This window comes from Pongo abelii, chromosome 19 (genome assembly GCF_028885655.2).
Source record: "Pongo abelii isolate AG06213 chromosome 19, NHGRI_mPonAbe1-v2.0_pri, whole genome shotgun sequence".
NCBI classification, from domain to species: Eukaryota; Metazoa; Chordata; class Mammalia; order Primates; family Hominidae; genus Pongo; species Pongo abelii.
In genome coordinates, this window is record NC_072004.2 from 29,627,730 (window position 1) to 29,652,763 (window position 25,034).

Consider the following 25,034-nt stretch of genomic DNA (forward strand, 5'->3'; position numbering starts at 1 on the left):
GGGCTATTGAGGGACAAAGAAGTCCTGGACAGTCACACCCATGTGTGTGGGGGACTGGGGTTCTTGGGAGGGTGCTCTTGGTTTACATGGTGATGAGTGGCCCCACCACTTGGGTCTGCTCACACACAGAGTGAGGTGGGGGACTTGTTTCCTTCCAAACGTGTATTTGAAGTAGACAATTACTAAGAGGGTTTCCTGAGTTAGACTTAAGATGTTTTTGAGGGATTGGTACCATCTTCTCTCTTTCCTTTCATTTTGCAATATTCTATATTATGATCCCTTTGAATATCTGATGGAGATGCAGAGACATTCTCCTTTGCACCTGTGCCTTGTGTTGGGGGGGATATCTTAAATGGGGGGCAGGTTGACAACAAGGTAAAGAGACAACAAGGTACGTCCTATACATAGATTATGTAAGTAATGTTAGGGATGGGAGCTGGCGCCCCGAGACGAAGCAGCAGGTGGGGCCCCAGCGGGTCTCACTGACTCTGGGCTTGATTCTCTGGACTGTGAAGTGGGCAGTAAGGCCTGGCTGGCCCTACTCACAGGCTGTTCGGAGGAACATGTGAGTCAAGGGACGTAAAAGGACTCTGTCAGCTCCTGAGTGCTTCATCAACATTAGTCAGTGCCGCAGCTGATTCAGTGTCCTATTTGTGAAGATTAAGTCCACCTTGATTGATTTCTGAGAGGCTCAAAAGTTAAACCTGTGATCTCCAGAGCCAGGCTGATGTGAATTCAGACCTCAGCTCCACTGCCTCTCTGTGCTTCAGTTTCCTGGTCTGCCACATGAGGACAATAACTGAAACTCATCAAGGGGTTGTGTGAGGATCAGATTCATATCTGAGCACGTGAATCATGCCCATACGATAAGAATCCCTTGAGGGAGATAATGATTTATTTATTTATTTATTTATTTATTTATTTATTTATTTACTTACTTACTTATTTATATTCTTTCTTGTAGAGATAGGGGTCTTACTGTTGCCCAGGCTGTTTTCCAACTCACAACCTCAAATAAGCCTGCCAACTTCGCCTCCCAAAGTGCTGGGAATTCAGGCGTCGGCCGCTGTGCCTGGCCCCAACGATAATTTTTCGAGAAAAGAAAATCATTACATGGAAAGAATGAGAGAGAAAGAGTAAAACTGAATATCTGGGGATGAAAACTTCAAGAGTTTTTAGGGGCTGTTGTCTTGAAGTGTGGTTCAGTGTTCTTGGGCAGATCTGGCGTGGGGAGGTGAGGATCTGTGAAGAGAGTGAGAACAGCAAATAGATAAGAGCATGGACATGGCCGCCCTCTGACATCAGCGGAGGGACCATGCAGCGACATCGAATCCTACCTGTGCCACACGGGCACACAGAGACGGCTGCTCTGGCTTGAATGGGAGCATCTTGAGCCTTATCCCCATTCCTGAGTTCATGTTCAACAGAGGATGGTCTGGAGGGTTTAACTTCCCTTTTAGGAGGCACCTGGCTGAGGAAATGGTGCTGTGGGAGGCAGTCTGGGTGCAGCCAAGAGCCTTGGGGTCTCCGCAACCCCAGTCGACCTGCCACAAAGGCCTGTGCAAATACTGGAGTTTGTGAGAGTGACTATCTTGGTTGACTGATTCTTGATTGATTGATTATTGATTGTTGACTGATTCTTGATTGATTGATTATTGATTGGTTGATGCCCTCAACAATTAATTTTATAGCGCCTTTTGGGTGCTGGCCTCCCTGAGGCTGTTTGACCCAGCTCCCTGTCACCTTCTCACCCATTTGCTGCTATTTTTCTTCTTGTCTCTTCAGACTTTTCTTGACCCCTGATACAGAAATGAGTGTGGAACCCTCCCTCTGCCTTTAGGCTCCCTCTGCACCTTCCTGGAGTTACTTTCCTGTACCTCATGTCATCCTGATTGGATCTATGGTTCCTGTTGATTTTCCTTTCCTCTTGCACTGCAGTGTACATTCATGAATGTTTTCTGTGTTCCCAATTGTATCCAGGGCCAGATCAGTTTCTGCCCTGTTGTAGGTTTCCAGGACATATTTATAGGCTTACAAAATGTTTCAGCTCTGGGTATTAATGAATACCGGTGGAACTAATGAGGGAATAAAAGGCAGAAGTATTTAGTTTGGTGAGTATTAACTTGTGGTTAACTTTGCATCTTTACAAACATCTGGTTTGTTGGAGGTGGTGAAGGTCCCTGCGGGTGAGCTCTTCCCCTTCCCTTTCCCGATGAGACTTATCTGAGGCTTGCCCTGTGGGTGGCTTTTGCGGGTAAAGATTGGTAATGACACCTTTCCTCTAGGTTTCTTTTGTCAAGCATGGGGCTGCAGGATGCTGTGGCTGGTAGCCCTGGTAAGATGAGTGTGATTTGAAACGGGGCTTGTGGAGACCATCCAGGAAAACAGCACAGCAGGATTTCTATTGCAAGGTTGGACGTTCTTGTCTTCAGTCAACATTGGCCAGGCTCCAGTAGGACCATAGAATTGGCACGCCCCATGACACTGTGAAGGAAAAAGAGCCTGTGTAAGTACACCAGGCTGAACTGGGATACAATACATGAGCTAGATTTTTGTTTGTTTGTTTGTTTTTGAGATGGAGTTTTGCTCTTGTTGCCCAGGCTAGAGTGCAATGCTGTGGTCTCGGCTCACTGCAACCTCCGCCTCCCAGGTTCAAGTGATTCTCCTGCCTCAGCTTCCCAAGTAGCTGGGATTACAGGTGCCCACCACCACGCCCGGCTAATTTTTATAGTTTTAGTGGAGGTGGGGTTTCACCATGTTGGCCAGGCTGGTCTTGAACTCCTGACCTCAGATGATCCACCCACCTCGGCCTCCTAAAGTGCTGGGATTATAGCCGTGAGCCACTGCACCTGACCCACATGAGCTAGATTTTTATTTGTGTGTGTTTGTGTATCTTCACAGGAAATCATTTTAGCCCTTGCTCTTGTCAGTGTAGTAGGAGGAGGATGGACCTGGCCCATCTCCTTAGGTGCTGCCGCATGTGTAGATGGGGCATTAGCAGGGTAGGGGATGCTGTTTACTGAGTTGGAGCCAGGAGCCGGGCACAGTCACTGTGGGTGTAGATGGGGTAGAGGCAGGATGTGGGGATGCTGCAGCTCACTGAGTTGAGATGGGGTCCTGATAGTCACTGCAGGTGCAGATAAGGCAGAGGCAGGATGGGAAGATGCTGCTCACTGAGTTGAGATGGGGTCCTGGCAGTCACTGCAAGTTTAGACGGGACAGAGGTAGGATGTGAGGACTCTGCTCACTGAGTTGAGATGGGGTCCTGGCAGTCACTGCAAGTGTAGATGGGAGCCTGGCAGAGTCAGGGATGGGCTGCTCCACAGGAAGCTGTGGCCCTGGACAGTTGCACCCTATTTCTGTTCCTCAGTGCCGTGATCTTTACAATTTGTACATTAGAGTAGTTAATCTCTAGGATTTTCTCTTTCTTAATAGACTATATAGAGACCACTCCACAAATAGACAATTTCATAGTGTTCTCTAGTAATAATTCACATATGTCATACACTTTTGCATTTTGATCCCTTTGTGTACATGCTACCTGGAGACAACAAGGTATTCCCTTTACATAGATTATGTAAGTAATCATGCATCACAGTGATGTGACGTTTTGGTAGAGGTGTTCTTTCTTTGGCTTATTTCTGGGGAAGCAGTAGAGCATGGTGGAGCTGAGGTGGATGGTGGAGACAGCCTGCCAGCATTCCTGCTCTGCCTCTTTCTGCTTAGAGTCATTGTGAGGAATAGCAGGGTAAATACACATGAAACACAAACACTGAGGAGCTCCAGAAAGTGTTCAATGGTGTCAGTAATGACGACGATGATGATGATGTTGTTAGTGATGGTGATGAGGGTGACAATGGTATGCCGATAATGATGTTGTAATTGATGGTGATGACGGTAACGATGATGGTGATGGTGGATGGTGGTGTAATTGATGATGATGGTATATTAGTGATGATGGTGTTGATGGGGATGGTGATGATGATGGTATGATGTTGGTGAAGATGGTGATGGTGAAGATGATCATGATGGTGATGGTGAGTGGTGATGGTGTAATTGATGGAGATGATGATGGTGATGGTGTGGTTGATGGTGACAGCGGCACTAGTGATTATGTAGACATGATGATGGTGATGGTGATGATGTTGATGAATGGTGACAATGATGGTGATGATGATGGTGATGACAGTAATGATAGTGCTGTGACTGGTGATGGTGATAGTGGTAGTGTAGTTGATGGTGATAGTAACAATGGCAATGGTAACGATTGTGATGATGATGCTGATCGTAATGATACTGATGGTGATGATAGATGGAGAAGGGTTAGGGGCATATTCTGTGATGCAGGCCAGTATTTCTACCATTCCTTTTCTGGCTCATCCTTGGACTTTCAGGTCCCTGACTTTCACATTTTAACCTCCTATTTACATGCAAATTTCATGTGTGGTTAAGTTGAAAGAAAACATTTCATGTTTTAAAAACTGTTATGTTAACATGTAAGGGCCCTGTTATCTCTACTCTTGGAACTTTAAGTAAGGGAAAGAAAAGATAGAAATGACATTGAGCAATGGGGTTAAGTGTCCAGTTGTGGTTTTTCTTACACTGCTCAAAACCTTGCTGGTGTGCTCATACCATCAGTTAGGACTCTGAGGCAATCCGTTCTCACTACATGTCACTGAGTTCCCTTGGGTGGCCTAACATGGTCCAATTGCCACTGATATCCCCAACTGGTTGTATTTCACAGAGGACAGAGGAAGGTGCTGTTATGGGTGAGTCTCGGCATTCTGGAGTTGAGTAGATTCGGCCCCAAAAGTTACAAGTTTTGTGGGACTTGGTCCCTGGAAGAAGGAAGATCCAGGGAGGATCCAGGGTCAGACCACGCATAAATGCTCCCCATTTGAGAGATGGTTTTCTGGGATCTAATAGTGGAATCAGCGAGACTATCATGGAATTAGACAGGATGGCACAGAATAAAGAAGTGCTGCAACAAGAGAGACAGCTGTAGGGAAGGCCTAAAGGAGATGAGAGTTGAGAAAGGAAGCAAGGAGAAAGGAGAAAAGAAGCAAGGAGAAAGCTGAGAAAGGAGAAAAGAAGCAAGGAGAAAGCTGAGAAAGGAGACCAGAGGGAAAATGGGATGAAGGGAGTTTTGTAAGAAAGATTTGGTAATGGGTTATTCCACACGGTTAACCCAACATTATTAAGCACCTGCTAGGAGAGAAAGATGAGAGTTTTGTGTCCTGTCTTTGAGTCTGACAGAGTCAGCAATACACTAAGTGATTACAGAAAAAAGTTTGGAGATAGACGGGCAGGTCGGTAGGTGTGTGTTTTTTGCTTTGGGCCAGATGCAGTATTAGGACTCCAGGAGAACATGGTAGTTATTTAAAACTAACAAGGCAACAATGGGATCATGGGGTCGAGCAGTGAATGTGACTGCCTTGTCTGGCGGTCCCCCGCTGTGGGTCAGTCACTCCCCTCCTGCCTTGTGGAGCCTGTTACTGGGACACAGAGAGGCTGGCAAACTTGACAGTTGATGCTAGGAGAAGCAGAGGGTGACTCACAGGCTTGTTTATAACTTGGTCAATATGTGTCAAGTGTATAAAAGATTCTGACAACCCTGTAAGACAGTGGCCTGGATTCCCAAGGCTCGTGGAGACGTGAAGAATAGCAGTTCCAAGACAACATATAAAAATGTTGGGCGTTTGCAAGCCAGACAGCTCTGTGCTGTAACTGCTGTAGCGGGAGCCAGGATTCTTAAACATGAGTCTGGAAACCTCGTCTGACAAGGGAACTGATGGTGTGGTTTGCAGACTGTCAGCTGTGGAGCTGAGTGTTCAGGCAAAGCCATGAGAAGGGGCCTGCCACACACCAGCTCAGATGCCAGAGGGTAAGCTGGGCTGGAGGAGGGACAGGCTCCTTACAGGAAAATGCTTTTGGTGGCGCCTACTTGCATGGAATGTCATTGACTCTCACTTGAGATTTTTCAGCTTTTCAGTTTTGCAAGTTGATGGATGAAAAGTGATGTCTCCTTTTTATTATGTTTTTCATTCATCTGGTGATTACATGAGGTTGAACATCTAAAAAGATACAGAAAAGCTGCCTGCAGCATTTCTGTTTACTTAGCAAAGCAGCCTTTCAAATCCTTTGCTCATTGCTTATTTAATAATTAGATTATTTTAGGGCGTGGTGAGGTGGCTTATGCTTGTAATCCCAGCATTTTGGGACGCTGAGGCAGGAGAATCGATTGAAACCGGGAGTTCGAGACCAGCCTAGGCATCAAAACAAGACCCCATTTCTACAAAAAATTTAAAAATCGGCCTGCACAGTGGCACGCGCCAGTGGTCCCAGCTACTCTAGAGGCTGAGGCAGGAGGATTGCTTGCACCTGGAAATTTGAGGCTGCAGTGAGCTGTGATCATGCCACTGCACTCCAGCCCGGGTGACAGAGTGAGACCTCATCTCTAAAAAGAAAAAAAATAAATAAATAACATTTTGAAAATTAATAAATTTAAAAATCATTTTTTTAAATTTCTAAGACTTCACTATATTACGAATACTAAATCTTATCTGTGATATTAGGCAGAACTTTTGCCAATTTCTGATGACATTTGTCCTCAGAAAAGGTCAGTTTCTTATCTTTCCACTTTGTACATTGCAAACATTCCAGTCAGTTGCTTGTCTAAGTTTGTTTGTGGCCTGTTTGTCACACAAAAGTTGTAATGTTTGGTTTGTTCAGATCTACTCATCTTTTCATTTAGTTCATACTCTTGTTCCTTGTTTTAGAATGCCTGCCCTTCTCCAAGGTCACAAAGATGTTCTCTGGTATTTATTCTAATATTCATTTCAGCTTTTCCAATTCCGAATCAGTTCCATGATTGATGCATCTAAAATTCATGGTATTTCTGTTATTATTATGATGATGTTTTTCATGGAGTAACCAGTGTTCCCAGTTTTATTGTCTGGCTCCTCCTTTCTTTCTGAGTTGTGATGTGTCTCTCCAGTGTCATTTTCTTTCCTATGGCTGAGGACACCGCATATGTCCGTCTGTCACAAAGTTTATTTCATACAATACAGAGTGCTGTATATCTGTTAGTCTTGCCTTTTATAAGAACTCTCACATGTGAAATAGTTTAAGATCATAATTTTTCAATAGCTACCTAATATTTTGTTTGTATATATATGTTATTTTATCTTTTTATTGCTTAGGTAAACTTTTCTTTTCATGGCAGAGAGGAATCTTGGCTATCACCCTGTTCTACTCCTAATTACAGAAGGGGAAATGGGTGCCAGAGGGGACATGACTGGCATGGATCCTTGGAGAGGGGCTGGAGTGAGCATGTGAGTTCAGACTCCTGAGGTCCCTGGACACCTGCTCCTGGTCCTGGTGTGTAGCTCATGGTGGATGTTTGCTTTAGTGGGCTCATGCATGTGGAGCCCCAGTTTTTGCACCAGGCACAGAAGAGCCTTTGCACACCAGCTCACTGGCTGTTCCAGTCCAGCTCTGGGAGGTGGGCTCTGCCCACGTAGAGCTGGGCTGGCAGCTGGTGTCACTGCTTAACCTGCTCTGTCACCCAGGGCAGGCAGCTTCTGCTCTGTGCTGCAGTTTGCTATTCGTACAACGGAGTGAGAATGTGCCTTTCTCCTGGTCCCCATGGGAACAGGTGGAACAAGGCGTCTAAAGTACATGGAGCTTCGTGGAAGGCACCGTAGCAGCCAATAACGGGGCTGCATGGGTGGAGCCTCTCCCAGCCAGCAGGGCATGTGTCTTCTGCAGGGGGAGGTGCGGCGGCCGGCGGGCTCCAGGCAGTGTGCCTGGGCCCCGGTTCTGCAGCCCGAGTTCTCCAGGTTCTTCCTGTGGGTCCAGCTCCATGCTCAGAGGAGGAGGTTCCAGAGGCTGAGGCATTTTCCTTCTCTTGCTTCGTTCACAGGAGTGGGAAGGTCTGCGCCAGAAGCCCCTGGGAGAATTCACTTACCTTTCTGTTGGTCAAAATTGGGTCCTTACCCCATTCTGAGAGCCTCAGGCAAGGAGAATGAACAGGGTTGCCCTCGTGCTGCGGGTCTCGGGCACCCACTGCTAGGGTCCTAGAAGACCCTAAAGGGCTCCTGTCAGTGTGGTTTGTATTCATCACGATTTACCCTATTAGAAATGAGAAACTGATGAGTATTTAAAATATTTAAGCCAGTTAAAAGCAATGGTAATGAACCAATTATATGTTAAAATGAACATATGCTTAATAAAAAATAACTGTATGTTTCAAAACAACAAAATGAGAGGAGGGGCATTTTTTTGTGATTCTGTTACGCAGCCTTAATCAAGAGGCTGGTTCCCCCTGCATGCAGTCTTCTGCAATGTTTGGTTTGAAGCATTGAAAACAATCTAGCACCATAAACATATCTACTTGGAAAAGGAAGCATTTTAATAGGCTTTTCAGGCCATTGTAGATAATCCATTTTGATTCTACACCAGAACTCAAGTGACAGTTGCTTGAAGTTCAATTTCACTGTGGAATCTGAAATTGTATCAGTAGAGTTTTTCCTACTCTGTTTTATTAAAATCCACTGGCCTGTCTTGCACACCAAGTGTATCTTTTACCCGGTGTGGAACACCATGCACTGGACATTTGGAAATTATTGGTTCACTGACAATTTCGCAGAACTTCTAATTGTTGACATATTTGTTATACAATCTCAGGAAAATCCCCACATTTGTTAATATTATTGTTGATTTTAACAGAAATATCCTAGGAGTTGTTAGGCCCTGGTGACAGGTACAAGTCTTTTTTTTTTTTTTTTTTTTAAGACAGAGTCTTACTCTGTCACCCAGGGCATGATCTCGGCTCACTGCAACCTCTGCCTCCTGGGTTCAGGAGATTCATGTGCCTCAGCCTCCCAAGTAGCTGGGATTACAGACATGCATGATCATGCCCAGCTAATTTTTTGTATTTTTAGTAGAGATGGGGTTTGACTATGTTGGCCAGGCTAGTCTCAAACTCCTGACCTCAAGTGATCTGCCCACCTCAGCCTCCCAAAGTGTTGAGATTACACGCGTGAGCCACCGCATCTGGCCTGGGTACTAGTCTTCTAAAATTCTAATTTTCACTTGAAATCTCAAATTTTGACATTGGTTTATGATGACAGACTCACTTCATTTTTGAGAAAATGACAAGCACTTGAGTCTGAATAACCGCATTTTGTCTGCTAGGAGTTCTTTGAAATAAAAATGACATTCCCTGAGAAGGTGGCTGGTTTAGCTGCCAGCTCACACAAGTGCTATTCCAAAAAGGAGGCAGGTCTGCGTGGCTGAGGGTCAAAGTGACCTGTGGCCTCTTCTGGGCCTGTGTGCTTCAGAGATGGATTTTGGTGTGAAGTTCTTCTGCTGTTTTGGAGCCTCCCTTGTGGCCAGCACCTTCACAGCCCCAAATCCCTAAGTGGTGATCAGGTAATGAGGTCTCCACAGCCTGTGGGCCTGTTGGCTATGGGCTTCTGAAAGCAGACCTGGAACAGGTCAGGATTGGGACACAGTTGTCCAGCACATGAATCCTCAGTCTCATCCACAAACCCCAGTCTCACATTAGTAAAACAGGTGAAGATAGGTAGCTTCTTTCCAGGGTGTGGTGGAAATTTGGTAATACCCATGCAGAGCAAGCTTTTAGGTGCTGAGTGTATCAGCTGCCTGTCACTCCTGTTAGTGCTGCTATTGTGAGACCCTGGTCATGCACCACAGAGACGCTGTCGCTTGATGAGCTTGCAGCCCATCGGGAGAGATGGACACAGGGAGATCATCATGATATGACAAGCCATGATGACCTGCCATGATGGGTCAGTGGCACAGAAGGGTGTGAATTCAGGAATGGAGGCAGCTGAGCTGGGCCCAGGAGGTGGGTGCAGGATGGCGTGAATGAGGAGCTGAGGTTGGTATGGGCAGGGTTAGGGCAGGCAGGGGTAGGGCAGGCAGGGAGCTGTCTCCTGTGGGTGGCAGGATAGGAAGCTGGGCCTGGGCACTGTTAGATTCATATTTTGTAATATGTCAGAAAGGCAGGGAGAGTATGGGTGGATGAAAACACTGAATTTGATGCGCAGACGGGCTGGAGTCCCACCTTCATGGACCACGGCTGCCCCCTTGGCTGAGTCACCCTTACAGTTTCTCCCCGAGAGGTGCTTACGAGGAGCAAGTGCAGTAACATACGGGAAAGTATCTTGTATACTGCCTGCTGCGGTGCTGACCAGAGCTGGGCCACAGATAGATTGACGGTGGACTTGCTACTCTGAGGATTACCCATACTGCTGGCAATTGAGTGTGAAGTCCTAGTCCAAACACATGTAAAACTTTGAGGGTCACTTGTCTACGTACCAGCAACAATGGCCCTGCCTCTCAGGATTGTAGTCTTGGCTCATGGGCAGTTTATATGATTTCACTATGATAATTGAATTTAATGATTTTGCCCTACGGTGCCGATGGCTGTCTGGTGGCCGAGTAGGCCACCCACCATGGATGTATCATACCAGTGCCACCCTTGCACTGACCAGGGCCATTTTTTTGTGTTGAGTTGGAATGTTGCATGACAAATGATTCCCAAAGTTAGTACCTTAGCATAACAGTAAGCATCTGTTATCTCCCACTGTGTCAATGATCAGAAATTTGGGACATAGGTGACTGAGCAGTTCTGGCTCAGGGTCTCTGGAGAGGCTGCACCATCTGAAGGCTTGGTTGGGGTTGGAGACCAGCTTCTGAGGTGGTGCACTTCTGTGGCTGGGAAGCTGGGGCCAGCTGTTGGTGGGAAGCCTCAGCTCCTCTCCATGGGGGCCTCTCCATAGGGCTGCTTGAGTGTCCTCACAACATGGCGTCTGGCTGTCCTCAGAATGAGTGATCCTGGAGACCAGGACAGAAGCCATGATGCCTTTTAGCCACAAAAGTCACACACCGTCCCCTCTGCCAGGTTGCACTGTCACACAGCCCAGCTGATTCACTGTGGGAGGGGGCTATACACCAGCATGGGGGCCAAGAGATGAGGTCACCCAGGCCATCTGGAAGGCTAATTGCTGCATGATGTCGTGGTCTTGTGACATGCTGCTAAACGTGTGTGGGCAGAATTCTTTGCCTGACTCTAACTCAGCCAGAGGCCAGAAGCCTGCCCACCGCCCTTCTCCTTATCTCAGTCCTTTGTGCTGGCCTCTGCCAGGGATGGTTTCTGTCTGAACTTTTAATCTTGTGTGGAAGCCCCTTGTTTCCCAATGGCAAGTCTCTCTTGATTTGAAAATCACTGATCACCTTTGTGTGTTTTGCCCATTAGAAGGTGTAGGATAAATACATGTCTTTGTGAATAATCTTACAAACCTCAAGGTATAGAACGACAATTCAGCAATTCAAAAACATAGATCATACAAAGATAACAACCTAGCTGTAACTACTGGAGTTCTAATAATTGCCATGCATGGGCAAGTGACCTTATCTGTTTCATCCTCATTCAACCCTACTCAAACCTTTTTGACTTTGATACGTCATTGAAAACAGAGTGCAGGAGGGGGAGTCACATGGTGTCGACACGCAGAGCTGGGATGTGGGGCCCCTCTCCCTGCCTTCCGAGGCCTTGGTCTTCAGGTCCCACACACTTCTGCATGTGGACATTGCTTTCTAGTTTCAAAACAGGGTCCTTTGAAGGATTCCATTTGACCCATGATAGCTCCGTGGGAGGAAACAAAGACCCAGCTAGAGGGGCAGAGCCTGGATAGGAGGCTTTGGTCACTGTTCCCCAACCCAAGTCTCTTTCCTTCCTCCCACAGCTGTCCCTGTGGGCTGGCAAACATGGGGGAAGGGAGGGCATGTACCCGACGCTCCCTTGGAACTGGTACAGGAGGCTGTGTTGGGATTATTAGGTGTGCTGCTTCATTTCTCTTTCCCTATCCTGCAAGGCCTGCCTGCAGCATGCTCGTGGTGCTCGTGGGGAGGTTTATGCCTCATCATCACAGCTGCAGCCTCTGGGCAGAAGGGCCTGTGAAATCCACATTAGTTCCAGCTCCGCATTGCATTGTTAGGGCCTCCAAAGGGACACAGGACTCGAAGGGACACAGGACTCAAAGGGACACAGGACTTGCTCCGTTCTCACAGTGGCCCCTCTGGAAGGATTCTCCTATAGGAATTTAGACATGAATTTATTCTGACAGTCAGTTCTCAGGTTGGCAGGAAGTGGGAGCACTTCCGAAATCCAGATGCACGACTTTCTCACAAATTTAAAGACTCCAATCCGGTCTTTCATGGACACTTTAAATTCTGATTCTTAAGGGGCATTTTCCAGTTTCTCTTCTTTTTTCAGGGATCAGCTATAATTTCTGGGCATACATGAATGCTTTCTGCTGCTGAAATTCTTCTTTAGGGATCCAGTTTGGCTGGACGTACATACCCCTTGAAAAACCAATCTGCTCGTGACCCTGCTCCCAAGACATTCCTACCTGAGCCACCTGAGCTGTTGCTAACAGACAACAGTTGTAACTCTGCTCTTGCACACCACATCCTCACTGCCTTCTGTCCACACTGCCGTGTGTCATAAGTAAAAATCTCCCTCGTGCCAGAGAGAGACCACCTATGGGATCTTCAAGCCAGAGAGTTTGAAGGATTGAGAGGGTTTGAAGATGTAAGAATTCTTGCTAGAGAGACTGCTCGACACACATTCTTTCTCTCTTTTTTCTTTCCAGCCTGCAAGTATTCCTGCCACAAGAAATGTGAAGCCAAGGTAAGCATTCCGTTGCTTTCCCGTGGGACTTTTTATAGCTGACTTGGCCTTCATTGAATGATACGTGTGGGGGGGCCTCTTTGGACTGCAGCCACGGAAAGAAAACTCTTTAGGAAAGCCAGGGCTGGGATACGGTGTATACCTTTCATCTCAAGGATAAACCAAAGAGCTTTGAAATCCACGGTTTTAATTATGGAAAATAATTCTTAAGAATTTGATTTCAGATAAGAATTCAACAGTTGTCCCCTGGCCACATCAACGGCTCCTTCTCAGTGGCGCACAGTCCCTGGTTTCTCACTGCCTTGTCATACTGCCTCTCAGCGGAGAGAGGGCAGGAGCAGGGATGTCCAGGGCATTCCCCTGGCCTGGGGACTTTTCTGCCTCATTTTGGAGATAGTTGTGCATAGATGGATTGGGGTTTTCAGCTGCCACGGAAACCTGGGAACCCTGGAGTAAGGTTTAGTGATGTTCACTGAGGTTTGTGAGTCTCTGGAGAGGTTAAATTGCCCGAAGACCTCTATGACCAAAGGAGGCCTGGCTATGTCCTGTTGGGCTTAGGGTTTTGGTGAGTGGGGAAGTGAGGTGGCCTGGAAGTGCCATGTGGGAAGTGACAGACACCCCAAGGAAGAAGCACATGGTTTTCTACCTTGTCTTGGTGCTCGCACCTTCAGATCTCCTGGGGATGGTGGCTGTATTTACGGAATCCCCAGGTATGATTTGGGTTTGCAGTCGGGGTGTCAGCAGTGTTTTGCCCTATCTACTGTTTGGCCCTGCCTATGGGGGCTCCGTAGGTGTCCTGACAGGTTGTCCCCATGGCTGTAGGTCCAGGGAAGAGGAGTTTTAGAGTCTTGGGATTTTGCTACTGTTACAGACCTTATGGGTCAGCTGTTTTGATCATTTCCAGCCCTGCCTTGGGCTCCGAGTGGAAGGCTGTGCTGGAAGCTGATTTCATGTTACCATGAACTCACTGCGTGTGGGTCTGCTTTCCATGTGAGGACTAGGGGGGTTGGTTTCCCCGACACTCCCGATCTCAGGCATACACAAACACACACATGCATAAGTACGCACATGTGTGTGCACATAAATACACACGCACACAAACACATTTGTGCTCACACACACACATTTGTGCTCACACACACACATGCATATGTGTGCACACAAATACACACACACACACAAAGTTGGAAGAACTAGACTAGTATAGCTCTATTTCTTTTCTCCCAAGAGACTTTTTAAAGTTTTCATTATGGAGAATGCTGAGCACGTGCAGGAGCAGAGAGGATGGCACAGGGCCTTGCTGCCCGCTTCCTGAACCCCAGACCAGCAGCCCCTGTGACCTGGCCACACCTCCTTGCTGGCTGTCTCCTCCAGATGTCACGTGGGGTGCACTTCTCGGGCCTCCTGGGGGCTGTGTGGAGTGCTTCTCCTCTTGCTTTCCACCCTGCTCTGGAGAGGGCTTCCCCTTTTCCAGAGGAGTAGGCGTTTCTTGTTCACACACTCTTAGGTGTAGCTGATTTCTGACCATGGTTTATTTGAGGTTTTTTGTCCACAGATAGGCTCCTTTCCTGGGGTGCTGTGCACCTTCAGTGGTGTGGGAGCAGTGCTTCTGAATGCAGTGGTGAGTGGGAAGATTGTACCTTTGGGGGAGCATTTCAGACTTGGAGAGCTTCCCCCTTCTCTAGGAGGACTGGGATGTGTTGTCCCTTAACCCTGTTGTGTGGTGCCTTTGTCCTCATTGCTTGCATCTCGGGTCAGCTGCAGAGTAGGAGGAGGGGGTGGGCTGCTTGTCCTGACCCTGTTGTGGGCCCAGCCACCTCTGAGCTGCAGCCGCAGAGATGAGCCTGCTGTTGTTCCTTCCATTTCTTAAATGAAGCCTGTCGCCGGCTGCTTAAGGGTTTGAATTCTTTCATTCAAAGTGTATTCCAAAATCCTTAACTATCACTGAATATGGAATTTCTAACGGCAACCATTGGCAGTTTGCTGAGGGATGGATAAGCTCCTATTCCTATCAGATCACAGTGCGGGGAAATATATCCATGTTCTTTTTTTTTTATAATACAGCTTTGAACCGCAGGGGAGAAAGCCACTGGCAATAACAAAGCAACTTCTCATTTCAAAAATATAATGCCATCGTTGTTGGGGACATGAGGGCCATAACTCCCCAGCTGCTCCTGCAGGGTACTCGGCTAAGGGAGCGGCTCGGTCTTCCAGGAACTGAATATGGCTGTGGCTTCTCCCACATTATTGCACTCGGCTTTTGAGTCCTTGATTACTGTGTTTACATATATCGCCCAGTGGGCTCCTTAGACGCTGCACTCAGATTGCTCAGGCAAGTATGAAGCCTTGGTTCAGCTTATAGGCTTTGTCTGGCATCAGACCCGAGACTGGGTGGTAGTGTGTGCTGTGTTAAACCCCCTCGATGGTGTTCCCCTCTGTGTGGGAGCACTTGCGCCTGTGTCTACAGGCTCCACACATGCCCTGGAGCATGTGGCTGGTGTGTGGTGGTGCTAAAGGCCACAGCTGTTGATCTGCTGCTGTCAGTGACATTGTCACAGGCTCCTCCTGTCCAGGCCCTCAGAGCCCCTTCTGTGGCACTGACGATGTGGAGGAACCATCCTGCAGAAATGGGGACCGAGACAGCAGTTGGGGGCTCAGGCAGGGAGGCAGAGCCATTGTTGGGACATTTTGAGAAGCCCCAAAAGACTGCTGTCACTCTCTTCTTGAGCCATTGGACAGTATGTCCTCTCAGGCCAGGCCATGCAGCTCAGTGGGTAGATGGAGGCAGACACCTGGACTTGGATCCCAGTGGGGCTTTTTGTCTCCCAAAGCCTTTCTAGTTCCCCTTGCTATGGTCTTGATGTTTGTGTCTCCCCCAGAGTCCTGTGTTGAAACCTGATCCCCAAGGTGATGGTAGCTGGAAATGGAGGCCTTTGGGGAGATGATTAGGTCGTGAGGGTGGAATGTCTATGAATGGGATTAGTGCCTTTATAAAAGGGACCCCAGAGAGATCCCTTACCTCTTCTGCTATGTGCATACATGGCAAGAAGGCATCCTCTATGAACCCTGAAAAGGGCCCACATCAGACACTGAATCTGCTGGTGCCTTGATCTTGTACTTCCCAACCCTAGAACCTTGGGAAGTATATTTCTGTGTTTATAAGCCTTCCAATATTTTGTTATAGCAGCCCATGTGGACTTAGATAGGCCCTGAGCCTCACTTTCTTCCTGCATAAAAAAAGTGAATAATAGTTTTCTATAATAAACAGAAAAATAGCTTTCTCTTAGCTGTTGGTTATGATAATACTTAAGTTTCAGGAAAGTCAAATAATGTATGTACAATCACTTGAAAGTTTGGGATTTCAACTATTTTGCTTCCTGGAATGCAGTGCTTATTCATGTGAGCCACATGAGCTGTGTGGGCATCATGACTTGCTTTTTTCCTGGCTGTCACTTGACTTACCGGCAAGAGTGAAAAAAGAAGTACGAGAAATGAAGCAGTTGTAGGAAAGCAGATGTTGGGGAGGGGAGAAGAGGGAGGAAAGGGTGGCAGGTGGTGCCCCACTAAAGGAAATGAAAGGGAGGTTCTGTGGAGCTTAGGCAAGCAGATGGAGGCACGGGAATCCTATCCTTGAAACCTGCAGCCTGGCATCATGGTGAGATGCCTCTTCCGCCTCTGCCCACTTGCAGACACATTTGCTCCTTAGAGTTGCACTTTGTGTAGGGTATTGAGTATCATCTTGAATCATCAGACGAGAATGTGTAGGGCATTGAGTATCATCTTGAATCATCAGAGGAGAAATAGACCTGCAGGTAATTTTTTTGTAAACTTAAGACCCCATGTAGGGACCACATGCAGGAGTTAGTGAGGGGAACATGTGCAGGAGTAATGTTGGGGAGACGCCCTGCAGAGGGTCCCGATGCGCAGCTCCCCCTTTAATCCAGGAAAAACACAGAACCTCCTGCCACCTGGGCTCCAATGCTCTCAGACCCCCTGGCTCATCCTCAGCCTTTGCAGCCTGGCTGCGAAGGTCCAGCTTGCTGTTTCTCTCTCTGCACGTGCCTCGGTTTGCACCCTTCTTGGATATAAAATACAGGAGTGCTGGTGTTGCCTCCTTGCTGAGTCTGTAGAAGGAGAATGCAGCAAGAGGAGAGAGGTCCCAGGCTCTGTCCAGCCTCTTGGCTCCTGCAGGTGGCCTCAGCGTCTTCTTCCACTGTCCTGGTGCTCCATCTGGGCAGTTGCCAAGCCAGGAGCCTTTCCCCGCTCTCCAGCTGGCTGCTTGAGGGAGAGAACTTTGTGATAGGCTTGCTGCTCTTTTTAAACTGAGGCTACAGGAGGTCCTGGGGAAGTCAGCGGAACCTCCTGCTGCCCTCATTGCCTGCTGCCCTGGGGGCCTTTGCTGGGCTCTCCTATCAGGGATCCCCATGTCCTGGCTGCGGCTGATGCAGGAGCTTTGTCACTTCCACCAGACAGGCCCAGGGCAAAGACTTGATCCTCTGCCATGGAAAACACGGGACCTAGAGTTTATGGCTTCTTCAGAAACTGTCCCTAAACATTCATCCTGGGCGTCAACAGACGCTCAGTGGCCTAACTGATAAGTTTCAACCATTAACTTCTGTCTGGCAGTTAACTTTCATCTTCAGATCACTCCTTTTCTCTGCATGCTAAGAGCCGCAGCTGCCGTGCAGTAGGATACGGGCCTGCTGGGTCCCAGGGATTGACCTGTCCAGCCCCCTCTCCCCATTGTCTGATGAAAAACCTCAAGACCCCAGGGAGGTGAAACAACTTACCTGTTGTCACCTAGCTTCTGAGGCCCAGAATTCATGGGTGTTGCATTTCAAAGCTCTGATTTTTGCTGTTGCATGTGTTCTTTTTGGTGCTTTGCCATCTTCATGTATCAGAAATGGAGCTGAGGTTTGTGTGGGTGACTTTAGCCTACCTTGCTCGTATGCCTACAGAACCTACTATGCCTCTTGTGAACTCCAGCTCCAGGGCCAACTTCTCTAAAACACAAGATGAGCATCTCTCCCGCTTGGCTTGGGGCTCACTCCTCCTGGGCTGCATTTCTATTTCTCTCTCATGAAATGATGCCTGAGAATTCTCTGACTCCCGCATGGCTCAGGGCTCTTCTTCCCCGTGAAGGCTCTGCTCATACATCCGTGGCATCTTGTCCGAGACTCCCAGTCCTCCCACAAGACAGTGAGCAGGGGCAGTATCTCTCCCCAATTCCCATAGCTCTTTGCAACCCTGCAGGGGCCTCAGCTGTCGCAGCTGTGTGTTTCTGTTTTGGACCTTCTCACCCGTGCACAAGGAGGGAGGCTGTGGGAGCTGCTGTTTTGCTGACCCTGAGCTCTCGGTTACTGCATTCTCTGAGCCTGTCTCACCTTCCATGTCCAGACCTTACCCTGTCTATGGCCCCAGAGCCTCCACTCTCCAGCATCCCACCAGCCAGCTCTGCTCTGCTTAGGGCAGGGGCCTGTCTTTCCTGCCAGGACACAGGGCACGGAGGCTGCAGACTCTCGTCCCCACCTTCAGCAGGGTTGGTGCTCCCTGGGCTCTTGGTGGAGGACGGAATCTGGTTGAAGCTCATTGCCACAGATTTTAAGGTTGGGGTGTCAGCTTTGACCTCCCCAAAAGTTGTAAGTAGTGGCCTTTTTTCATATGGTCTTCACTAGGAACGAATGATCTGAATTTGTTAGTAACAAGGCCTAATAAATTCTTTCTTTCTCTCTTTCTCTCTTCCTTTCTCCTTTCCTTCCTTCTTTCCTTCCTTCCTTTCCTCTTTTCCTCCCTTTCTTTCCTTCCTCCCTTCCTCCCTTCCTCTCTTCCTCCCTTTCTCCTCTTCTTTCTTTCTCCCTTTCTCTCTTTCTCTCTTTCTGTCTTTGTTTCTTCCCTCCATCACACGGGCTGAAATGCAGTGGTGCGATCTTTCACAGCAACATCCACCTCTTGGATTCAAGGGATTCTTCTGCCTCAGCCTCCCAAGTAGCTGGGGTTATAGGCGTGTGCCACCACGCCTGGCTATTTTTTTTAGTTTTTATTTTTAGTAGAGACGGGGTTTCACCATATTGGCCAGGCTGGTCTCAAACTCCTAACCTCAAGTGATCCACCCACCTTGGCCTCCCAGAGTGCTGGGATTCTAGTGTGAGCCATTGAGCCCAGGCAGGACCAATACGTTTTTCATAACCAAAAGGAAAATCCCCGGCCCTGCGTGTAAAAGCTCTTTTGTTGTTTGTGAGTTCATCTCTTTCCTGCCCCTATTTGTACCCTTTACAATAGCTTCAGGAAGATGGCTACTCCCTCTGAACTCAGCTTCTTCATTTGAGCATAGGATTTTTAGGGATGTCATGAGATACATCTCTCCATGTCCAGCCTGTGCAGAAGGAATGCCATTCAGTCAGCATTGTTGAGGGATCTGCAGGACCCTGCTGAGCGCTTTAGATATGCTCTGTCATTTACTCCTCACACTTCTCTCTGAGGAGGCTTGTTCTGCTCCCTCTTACAGGTGACAGGGCTGGGACCGAGCAGTTGCACCTCTTGCTAAAGCCTGCAATGGTCCTGCCCCAACTCACACGGCCAGCACCGGCTCTTCCTCTCTCTGCCGTCTCAGTAAATGTTTACACGGGCGTCCCTTCTCCTCCCTCCCCACTTCTTGCTCTAAGGGTGGAGGCAGTTAATTTTTAAGCCAGCCAGCTCAGCAGACATTTCCTGAGTGTAGCTCTCGGCTGTGCACAGAGCTGGACCCAGATGCAGCATGCTGTCCACAGGGAGCTTCTGTCTGCAGCCCCACAGGGTGAAGTGAGAGTCCGATTCTGCCAGATGATTGCAGGTCTCCACCTATGTTTGCCAAGTGTGTGTGTGTGTGTGTGTGTGTGTGTGTGTTTTAATGTTTGACAGCTTTTAAAATGGTTTTTAAAATTAGAAGATGTTATTTTTAGAGCAGTTTCAGATTTGCCACAAAATTGAGGGGAAACAACCGAGGGCTCACACACACATGCTTACATGTTCACACGCATGCATATTCACGCACAGAGACACACACTCTCCTGCCGTCAGCATCGCCGCACCAGAACAGCACGTTTGTTAGAATTGATGAACCAGTATTGATGAGTCCACAGTCTACGTTAGGGCTCACTCTGGGTGTTGTACATTCCATGGGTTTGGACAGGTGCATCCCAAGTCACATCCACCATGACAGTACCGTATGGAGTAGTTTCGCTGCCCTAGAAATTCTCTGTGCTGCGCTTCTCTCTCCTGCACCCCAGCAGCCGCTGACCTTTTCACTGTCTTCATAGTGTTGCCTTTTCCAGAATGCAATAGGGTTGGAATCATACATGTGTAGCCTTTTCAGATGGGCTTCCTTCACTTGATAATATGCATTTAAATTTCTTCCCTGTCATTTCTTGGCTTGATAGCTCATTTCTTTTCAGCTGAATAACACTCTGTCGTCTGGATGTGCCACAGTTTACCCTCTATTCACCTACTGAAGGTGGGTACTGATCGGTGGCTTCCATATCTTTCTTTTTTGCTAGTTGTCACTACTGTCAGAAGAACCATGAAGCATCCTTAAATTCTGCTCTTTTTGAGGACACTTTTATTCCTTTTCCTGTAAGATCCCTTTTCTGGTAGGCTGTCCTCACCAATCTTTTTTGACTCATTTTAATTAGAAAGTCACTTTACACATTAATACCTTACTAGAGGCATGTTTATACCTGTGTCTCTTTTTCTACTGGGAACTATTATTCCTGACTCCCAGAGTCTGGGAAGTGGCCCCACTGTGTGAATCCCGCCAGCCAAAGCCACGGTGTGGGCTCAAGGCTCACTCTCAAAGTCAGCAAGTCATGTTTGGCTTTTCATGTCAGCACGGTTATACTTTGTACAAAAGAATTAAGGTTTCTAAATCCCTAATAATCTAAGCCTCAATCAGAGGCATTGATTGTGGACTTCTAGGCCTTTCTTGGACTCGAAGGCGGCCAGCAGGACCAAGCCACTGTCAACTAAGGAAGTGCGTCAGCCGGGCGACACCAGCTGCCAGCAGCTCGGGGCCTTGCCCTGCGGGGCTCTGCTCCTTGCACCGTCTCGGCATCTGCGGGGCTTTATGGTGACCCTGCTGGCATCCACAGGCTGGGAAGTCACTGGGTTCACCATTTTACACCAGAGGAAACAGATCTTTGAAACTGGTGGTGACCTTTGGCCGGGCTGACGGGACCATGTTGACTGTCTGGTTATGAGTGTAGTTCTCGCCCTGCGATGGCAGGTTTGTTTTTTAGTGTGGCATAAGTGTAAGCTATATTTGTGTAGGAAGTCCTAGCTCTGCCCCAAAAAGAGGCCAAAAGAGAATTATAATCTTTTGAAACAAGATATTTGTTTTAAATAAATAATATAATTTTAAAATGTATCCTGTGTTTTCTCTGAATCATCAGTTTTCATTCCATATTGTGTTGTAACAGATGAAACAACACACACCTGGAATGAATCTGCACCTATTTGCCACATCATTTTAACTACATGGCCAGTAACCTAATTAGCAGACCTGCAGCCAGCATCTGTATCTGTCTCCTGGGCAGGAGGCTAGAAGGTGCAGCCGGAGGGAGAATGTGGGTCCCTGCATCCTGCACGTGGCTCAGGCCAGGCCTGTCTGTCTTGACTCTCGGCATCTGTTAAATGAGGGTAACTTTCCATGGCACTGTGGTTACATGAGAGCGTAAGAGGCTGTTGGCAAGGGCACCCCGTGGCTGCAAGTGTGTTTTATTGATTAAACTAGGGCTTTTGAGGTGCCCTGGAAATCTTCTTCTGAACCCCACCTCTGTGTCTTTTGACCAGTTCTAACCTGAGAAAGAAGCGCTCCCTGCAGACCCTCCATTACTTGAGAAATAATTTGGGCAAGTGTGCTGTTGGTTAAGGTTCACTCCCCACCTCCACTCTGTGGGATGTTGTTGGGTGTCTGTTTACCAGGGGTGTCATGGAGGAGAGAAGGGCCAGCTGACCTCATGCAGCCAGGCTCTGATGACAGAGTGGGACACCCAGAGAAGATGAGGCCCCTGAATTCAAAACAGATGCCACTTTCATGGTGACAATAATGAATGTTTGAGTGACTGCCCTGACTCGGTCAGACAGACCACAGTGGGGAACCCGGTCCTGGAGGGAGCCCCATATAGCTCGAGGGGCAGGGGACAGAGCAGCAAGGCCAGGCATCCATGGGCACACGTCGCTCCAATGTAAACAAAAACAAAAGAAAAGAGCACGCGGTGAACATTTCCTGCTCTGTGTGTGTGTGTGTGCGCTCCATACGTGAAACTCTGTACTAGGTGATTACTTATTTTCTCTTGCCTGGCCTCTTTGGGAGAGCAGAAGTACAAAATGGAAATTTGCATGTGTAGCTCTCAGAAGCAGCTTCTGAAACTGTGAGGACTCATAAAAGAGAAGAATGAATAACAGACCTGGGTCTGGATCCTGACTCTACTTTGTCTTACCCCTGTGACCTTGGGCTTCAGTTTCTTCCTCTGTAAAACAGGAATTAACCCCTACTAAGAGGACTGCTGAGAATTGAATTCAACAGCTCCCCAAGCACAGGGCCTGGTGGCTTCTGCAGGAGTGCTCTTTTCCCTTTTTAATACCTTAATCTGCATCATTGTATTAGGAATCACTGTAGATGTCTACAGTGTCAGTTGCTGGAAACTACTCTTTCTGCGGTTGTGGTACTGACGCTAGTAGATTTATTTCATGAAATGTTGCCTACCGCTAGCATAAATCACTATGCATTTTATTTATTAACTGTTAAACGACAAGAAAGTATATATATTTCCTAAATTTTCTTCTGAGAATGGGATCTGCTCTTTTAAGCAAACAAATTCCATTTAGTAGGCTTAATTAGTGCCTCAGACTTAGCCTGGGCCCACCTGAAAGTGGTTCCATATGGCTAATGGCAGAGCCGTGGGCTTAATATTTTCTGACACGGGAATCCAAGTGCCTCTTGCTCAATGCTGCCTTGGTTCTGGCCAGCTCTGTGACCTTTCCCCTAACTGGCTGCCCTTCTTTCTACTCCCCCCAGCCTCCTGCATTTGCACAGGCTCACCCTGCCTTGGCTCACCCCACGGAGGACTTCTGTAGTCCTGGCCCAGATCGCTGCAGCCACGGTGTCTGGGCCTAGGGCAGAGCTGGGTGCTGCAGGTGTCCCTGCCTGCTTGGTCTTGGGCTTCTGATGTGATTTCCCACAAGCCCCTGACGAGCAGGTACAGATGCATCCCCAGCCCTCCGCCTCTCTCACCTGTGTCTGGCGTTCTGTACTGCGTGTGCGTGGACTCTCCCACTCAGCCTCTGTTTGCGTTGGCCACCATCGCTTTTACTCTCACTTCTCTTGAAACAGGTTCTGGCCGGTGGTGTGCAGATGAGGGTTTATACCCTGCTGGGGGTGCAGCGGGCTGATTGGCAGCCTCTGCTGATTCCCCTGGTGGAAATACACCCCCTCCCCCCGCCTGCTTCCAAGCTACCAGCCTGACATTAATCAGCTTGAAACACTCCTGCAAATGCCCTGTTCGGCTCCAGCACCTCCTGCCCATCAGCTCTGGTCACAGGCGAAACGTCCCTCCTTCCACACATGTGGCCCCAGGCGCTCTTTCTGCTGACTCTGGCTGCCATCTGCAGGAGCCCTTGGCCCCTTTCTAGAAGACCCCAAACTCTGTATTCCCCTGTGTGAGCTCACATCCTGTTCAGTGATGTCCTTTTTCTGACGTGCTTTTCTTACTACCCCTTTTTTCAGACCACCATTCAGTTTGTGAACTGCTCAGAGTCTATAATGTATGCTTCCTCCCATTATCCTGTCACCCCGCCTCCAGGCTCACTGGGGTCCTCTGCGCTCCTCAATCCAGGGCCTCTTCACCTCTGGGCTTCTGGGCTGGGTGGCATCGGGGCCTCTCCCCAGCCCTGTGGCACCGTGTGCTCCTTTTGAATCACAGCTCTTCCTCTCTGACCCTGACTCTGGCTCTGTCCAGGTTAGAAATCCACTTGTCATAATGTGTGTGGTTTGGTCCACTGCTCTCCTGAGTGGTCTGTCCTTACCCTTCCCTCTGCTGAGAAGGAGGAGGAAGGTGTGCTGCAGTTGGGGAGCTGCAGAACAGCCTGTTCTCTTTTAATGTTTAGACACCATATGCAGTGCATCTTTTTAAAATTTCTACTACGGTCATTCTTCCACATGGATGCCACCCACCCTGGCATCTAGCAATGTCATCTCTGCAGAAGCTTATCTCCGGGACTTTCTGGCAGTCCTGGGCCCTGGCTCTGGCTGGGAGACTGCATTCTGGCTCTGAGTGTAGGTTCTGGCTTTGAGTGTAGGTTCCCAGTGGGATCTTGTTCCTGAGGCCTCTCTATGGCCCGTTCAGACTCAGGTCTTCCAGAGCCTGAGTTCAGGCTGGGAGAGGTGCTGGAAGCCCGCCCCTGTTGGGACATAACCATCCCTGTCAGGCTAGGAGAGACCTCTGCAGGCCTCGTCCTCAGGGCGGGGGCTGTGGCCCTGTGCCCACCATACTTCCAGACACCCCACTCTGTCTTGTGCAGCCCCTGCCCCAGACACTGCCCTCTCATGTTGTCAGCATGTGTGTCCGTGAGTCTCAGCCCCCTAGACCACAGGACAGGCACTTAGTTGATGTGCGGCACTGAAGCCTGTGCTCTCTGGCGACCGCACCAGTGTTGCTGTGCATGTGCCTTCACGCCTCTCGTTGAGACATGGCTTCATGTTCCATGGGGAGGAGAACGTTTCTCATCAAATCTCTGGCTTTATTTTCGTGGGGCTACTTCTGAAGGATAGGTTTCCTAGTAAAGCCCCCATTTCTTCTCTTTTTCAGCCACATTTTTATCAGCGGGGCCAAAACCCATAACGAAGCATTCAAATCCCCACCTCCAGATTTTGAATTGTACAATAAAACTTGTTTCACCATGGGTTTCCCCTTCCCCCCTTTTGTAAAGCAGTTAATTTTAGGCAGGGATTCAGGAAGTGCCTGCTCCCATTTTCTGCCAGGCACAGAAATAGCTCGCGGGGCGCCCTCTCTCCGCCTCCCGGGAGCAGCTGGCGGAGTTCAGTTTTGTGTGTTTCTAGGCATTTCAACGCCTGCCTTTCTGCGCACTGTGTGTGTGTCCGTGCACCCTCAACTCCAAATTACCCTGGAACTTTCCGAAGCCCGCAGGCTTCCCTTCTGTTCTTAATAAAGCGGTGTGCAAGGATCTAGCTGTTAACCCTCCTTTATCACTGGAAACTGCCCCCTGTTCAGAAGGTCTTTAGAATAATAAACTCACAACTGCGTCTTTCAGGGGAGGT

At 48.4% G+C, this 25,034-nt stretch overlaps 1 protein-coding gene across 30 annotated transcripts in view; it reads left to right on the forward strand.

The window, feature by feature from the left end:
• The window catches only part of LOC129051300 (tensin-3-like), a 151,528-nt gene that overhangs the window by 25,017 nt on the left and 101,477 nt on the right, over nucleotides 1-25,034 (forward strand). For 28 of the 30 annotated variants that reach the window (XR_010138178.1, XR_010138167.1, XR_010138168.1 and 25 more), the window contains one exon: nucleotides 12,687-12,724. The exons of 1 other annotated variant lie outside the window; for it this stretch is intronic. Coding sequence is in view for 16 of the 29 variants with exons in the window: in XM_063718509.1 (XP_063574579.1) it covers nucleotides 12,687-12,724 (38 nt within the window). In the remaining 13 variants the exon portion in view is untranslated. Of the gene's footprint in view, nucleotides 1-7,225; nucleotides 7,335-12,686; nucleotides 12,725-25,034 lie in introns of all 30 variants that reach the window. One more of the 30 variants, XM_063718518.1, reaches the window with a different exon arrangement.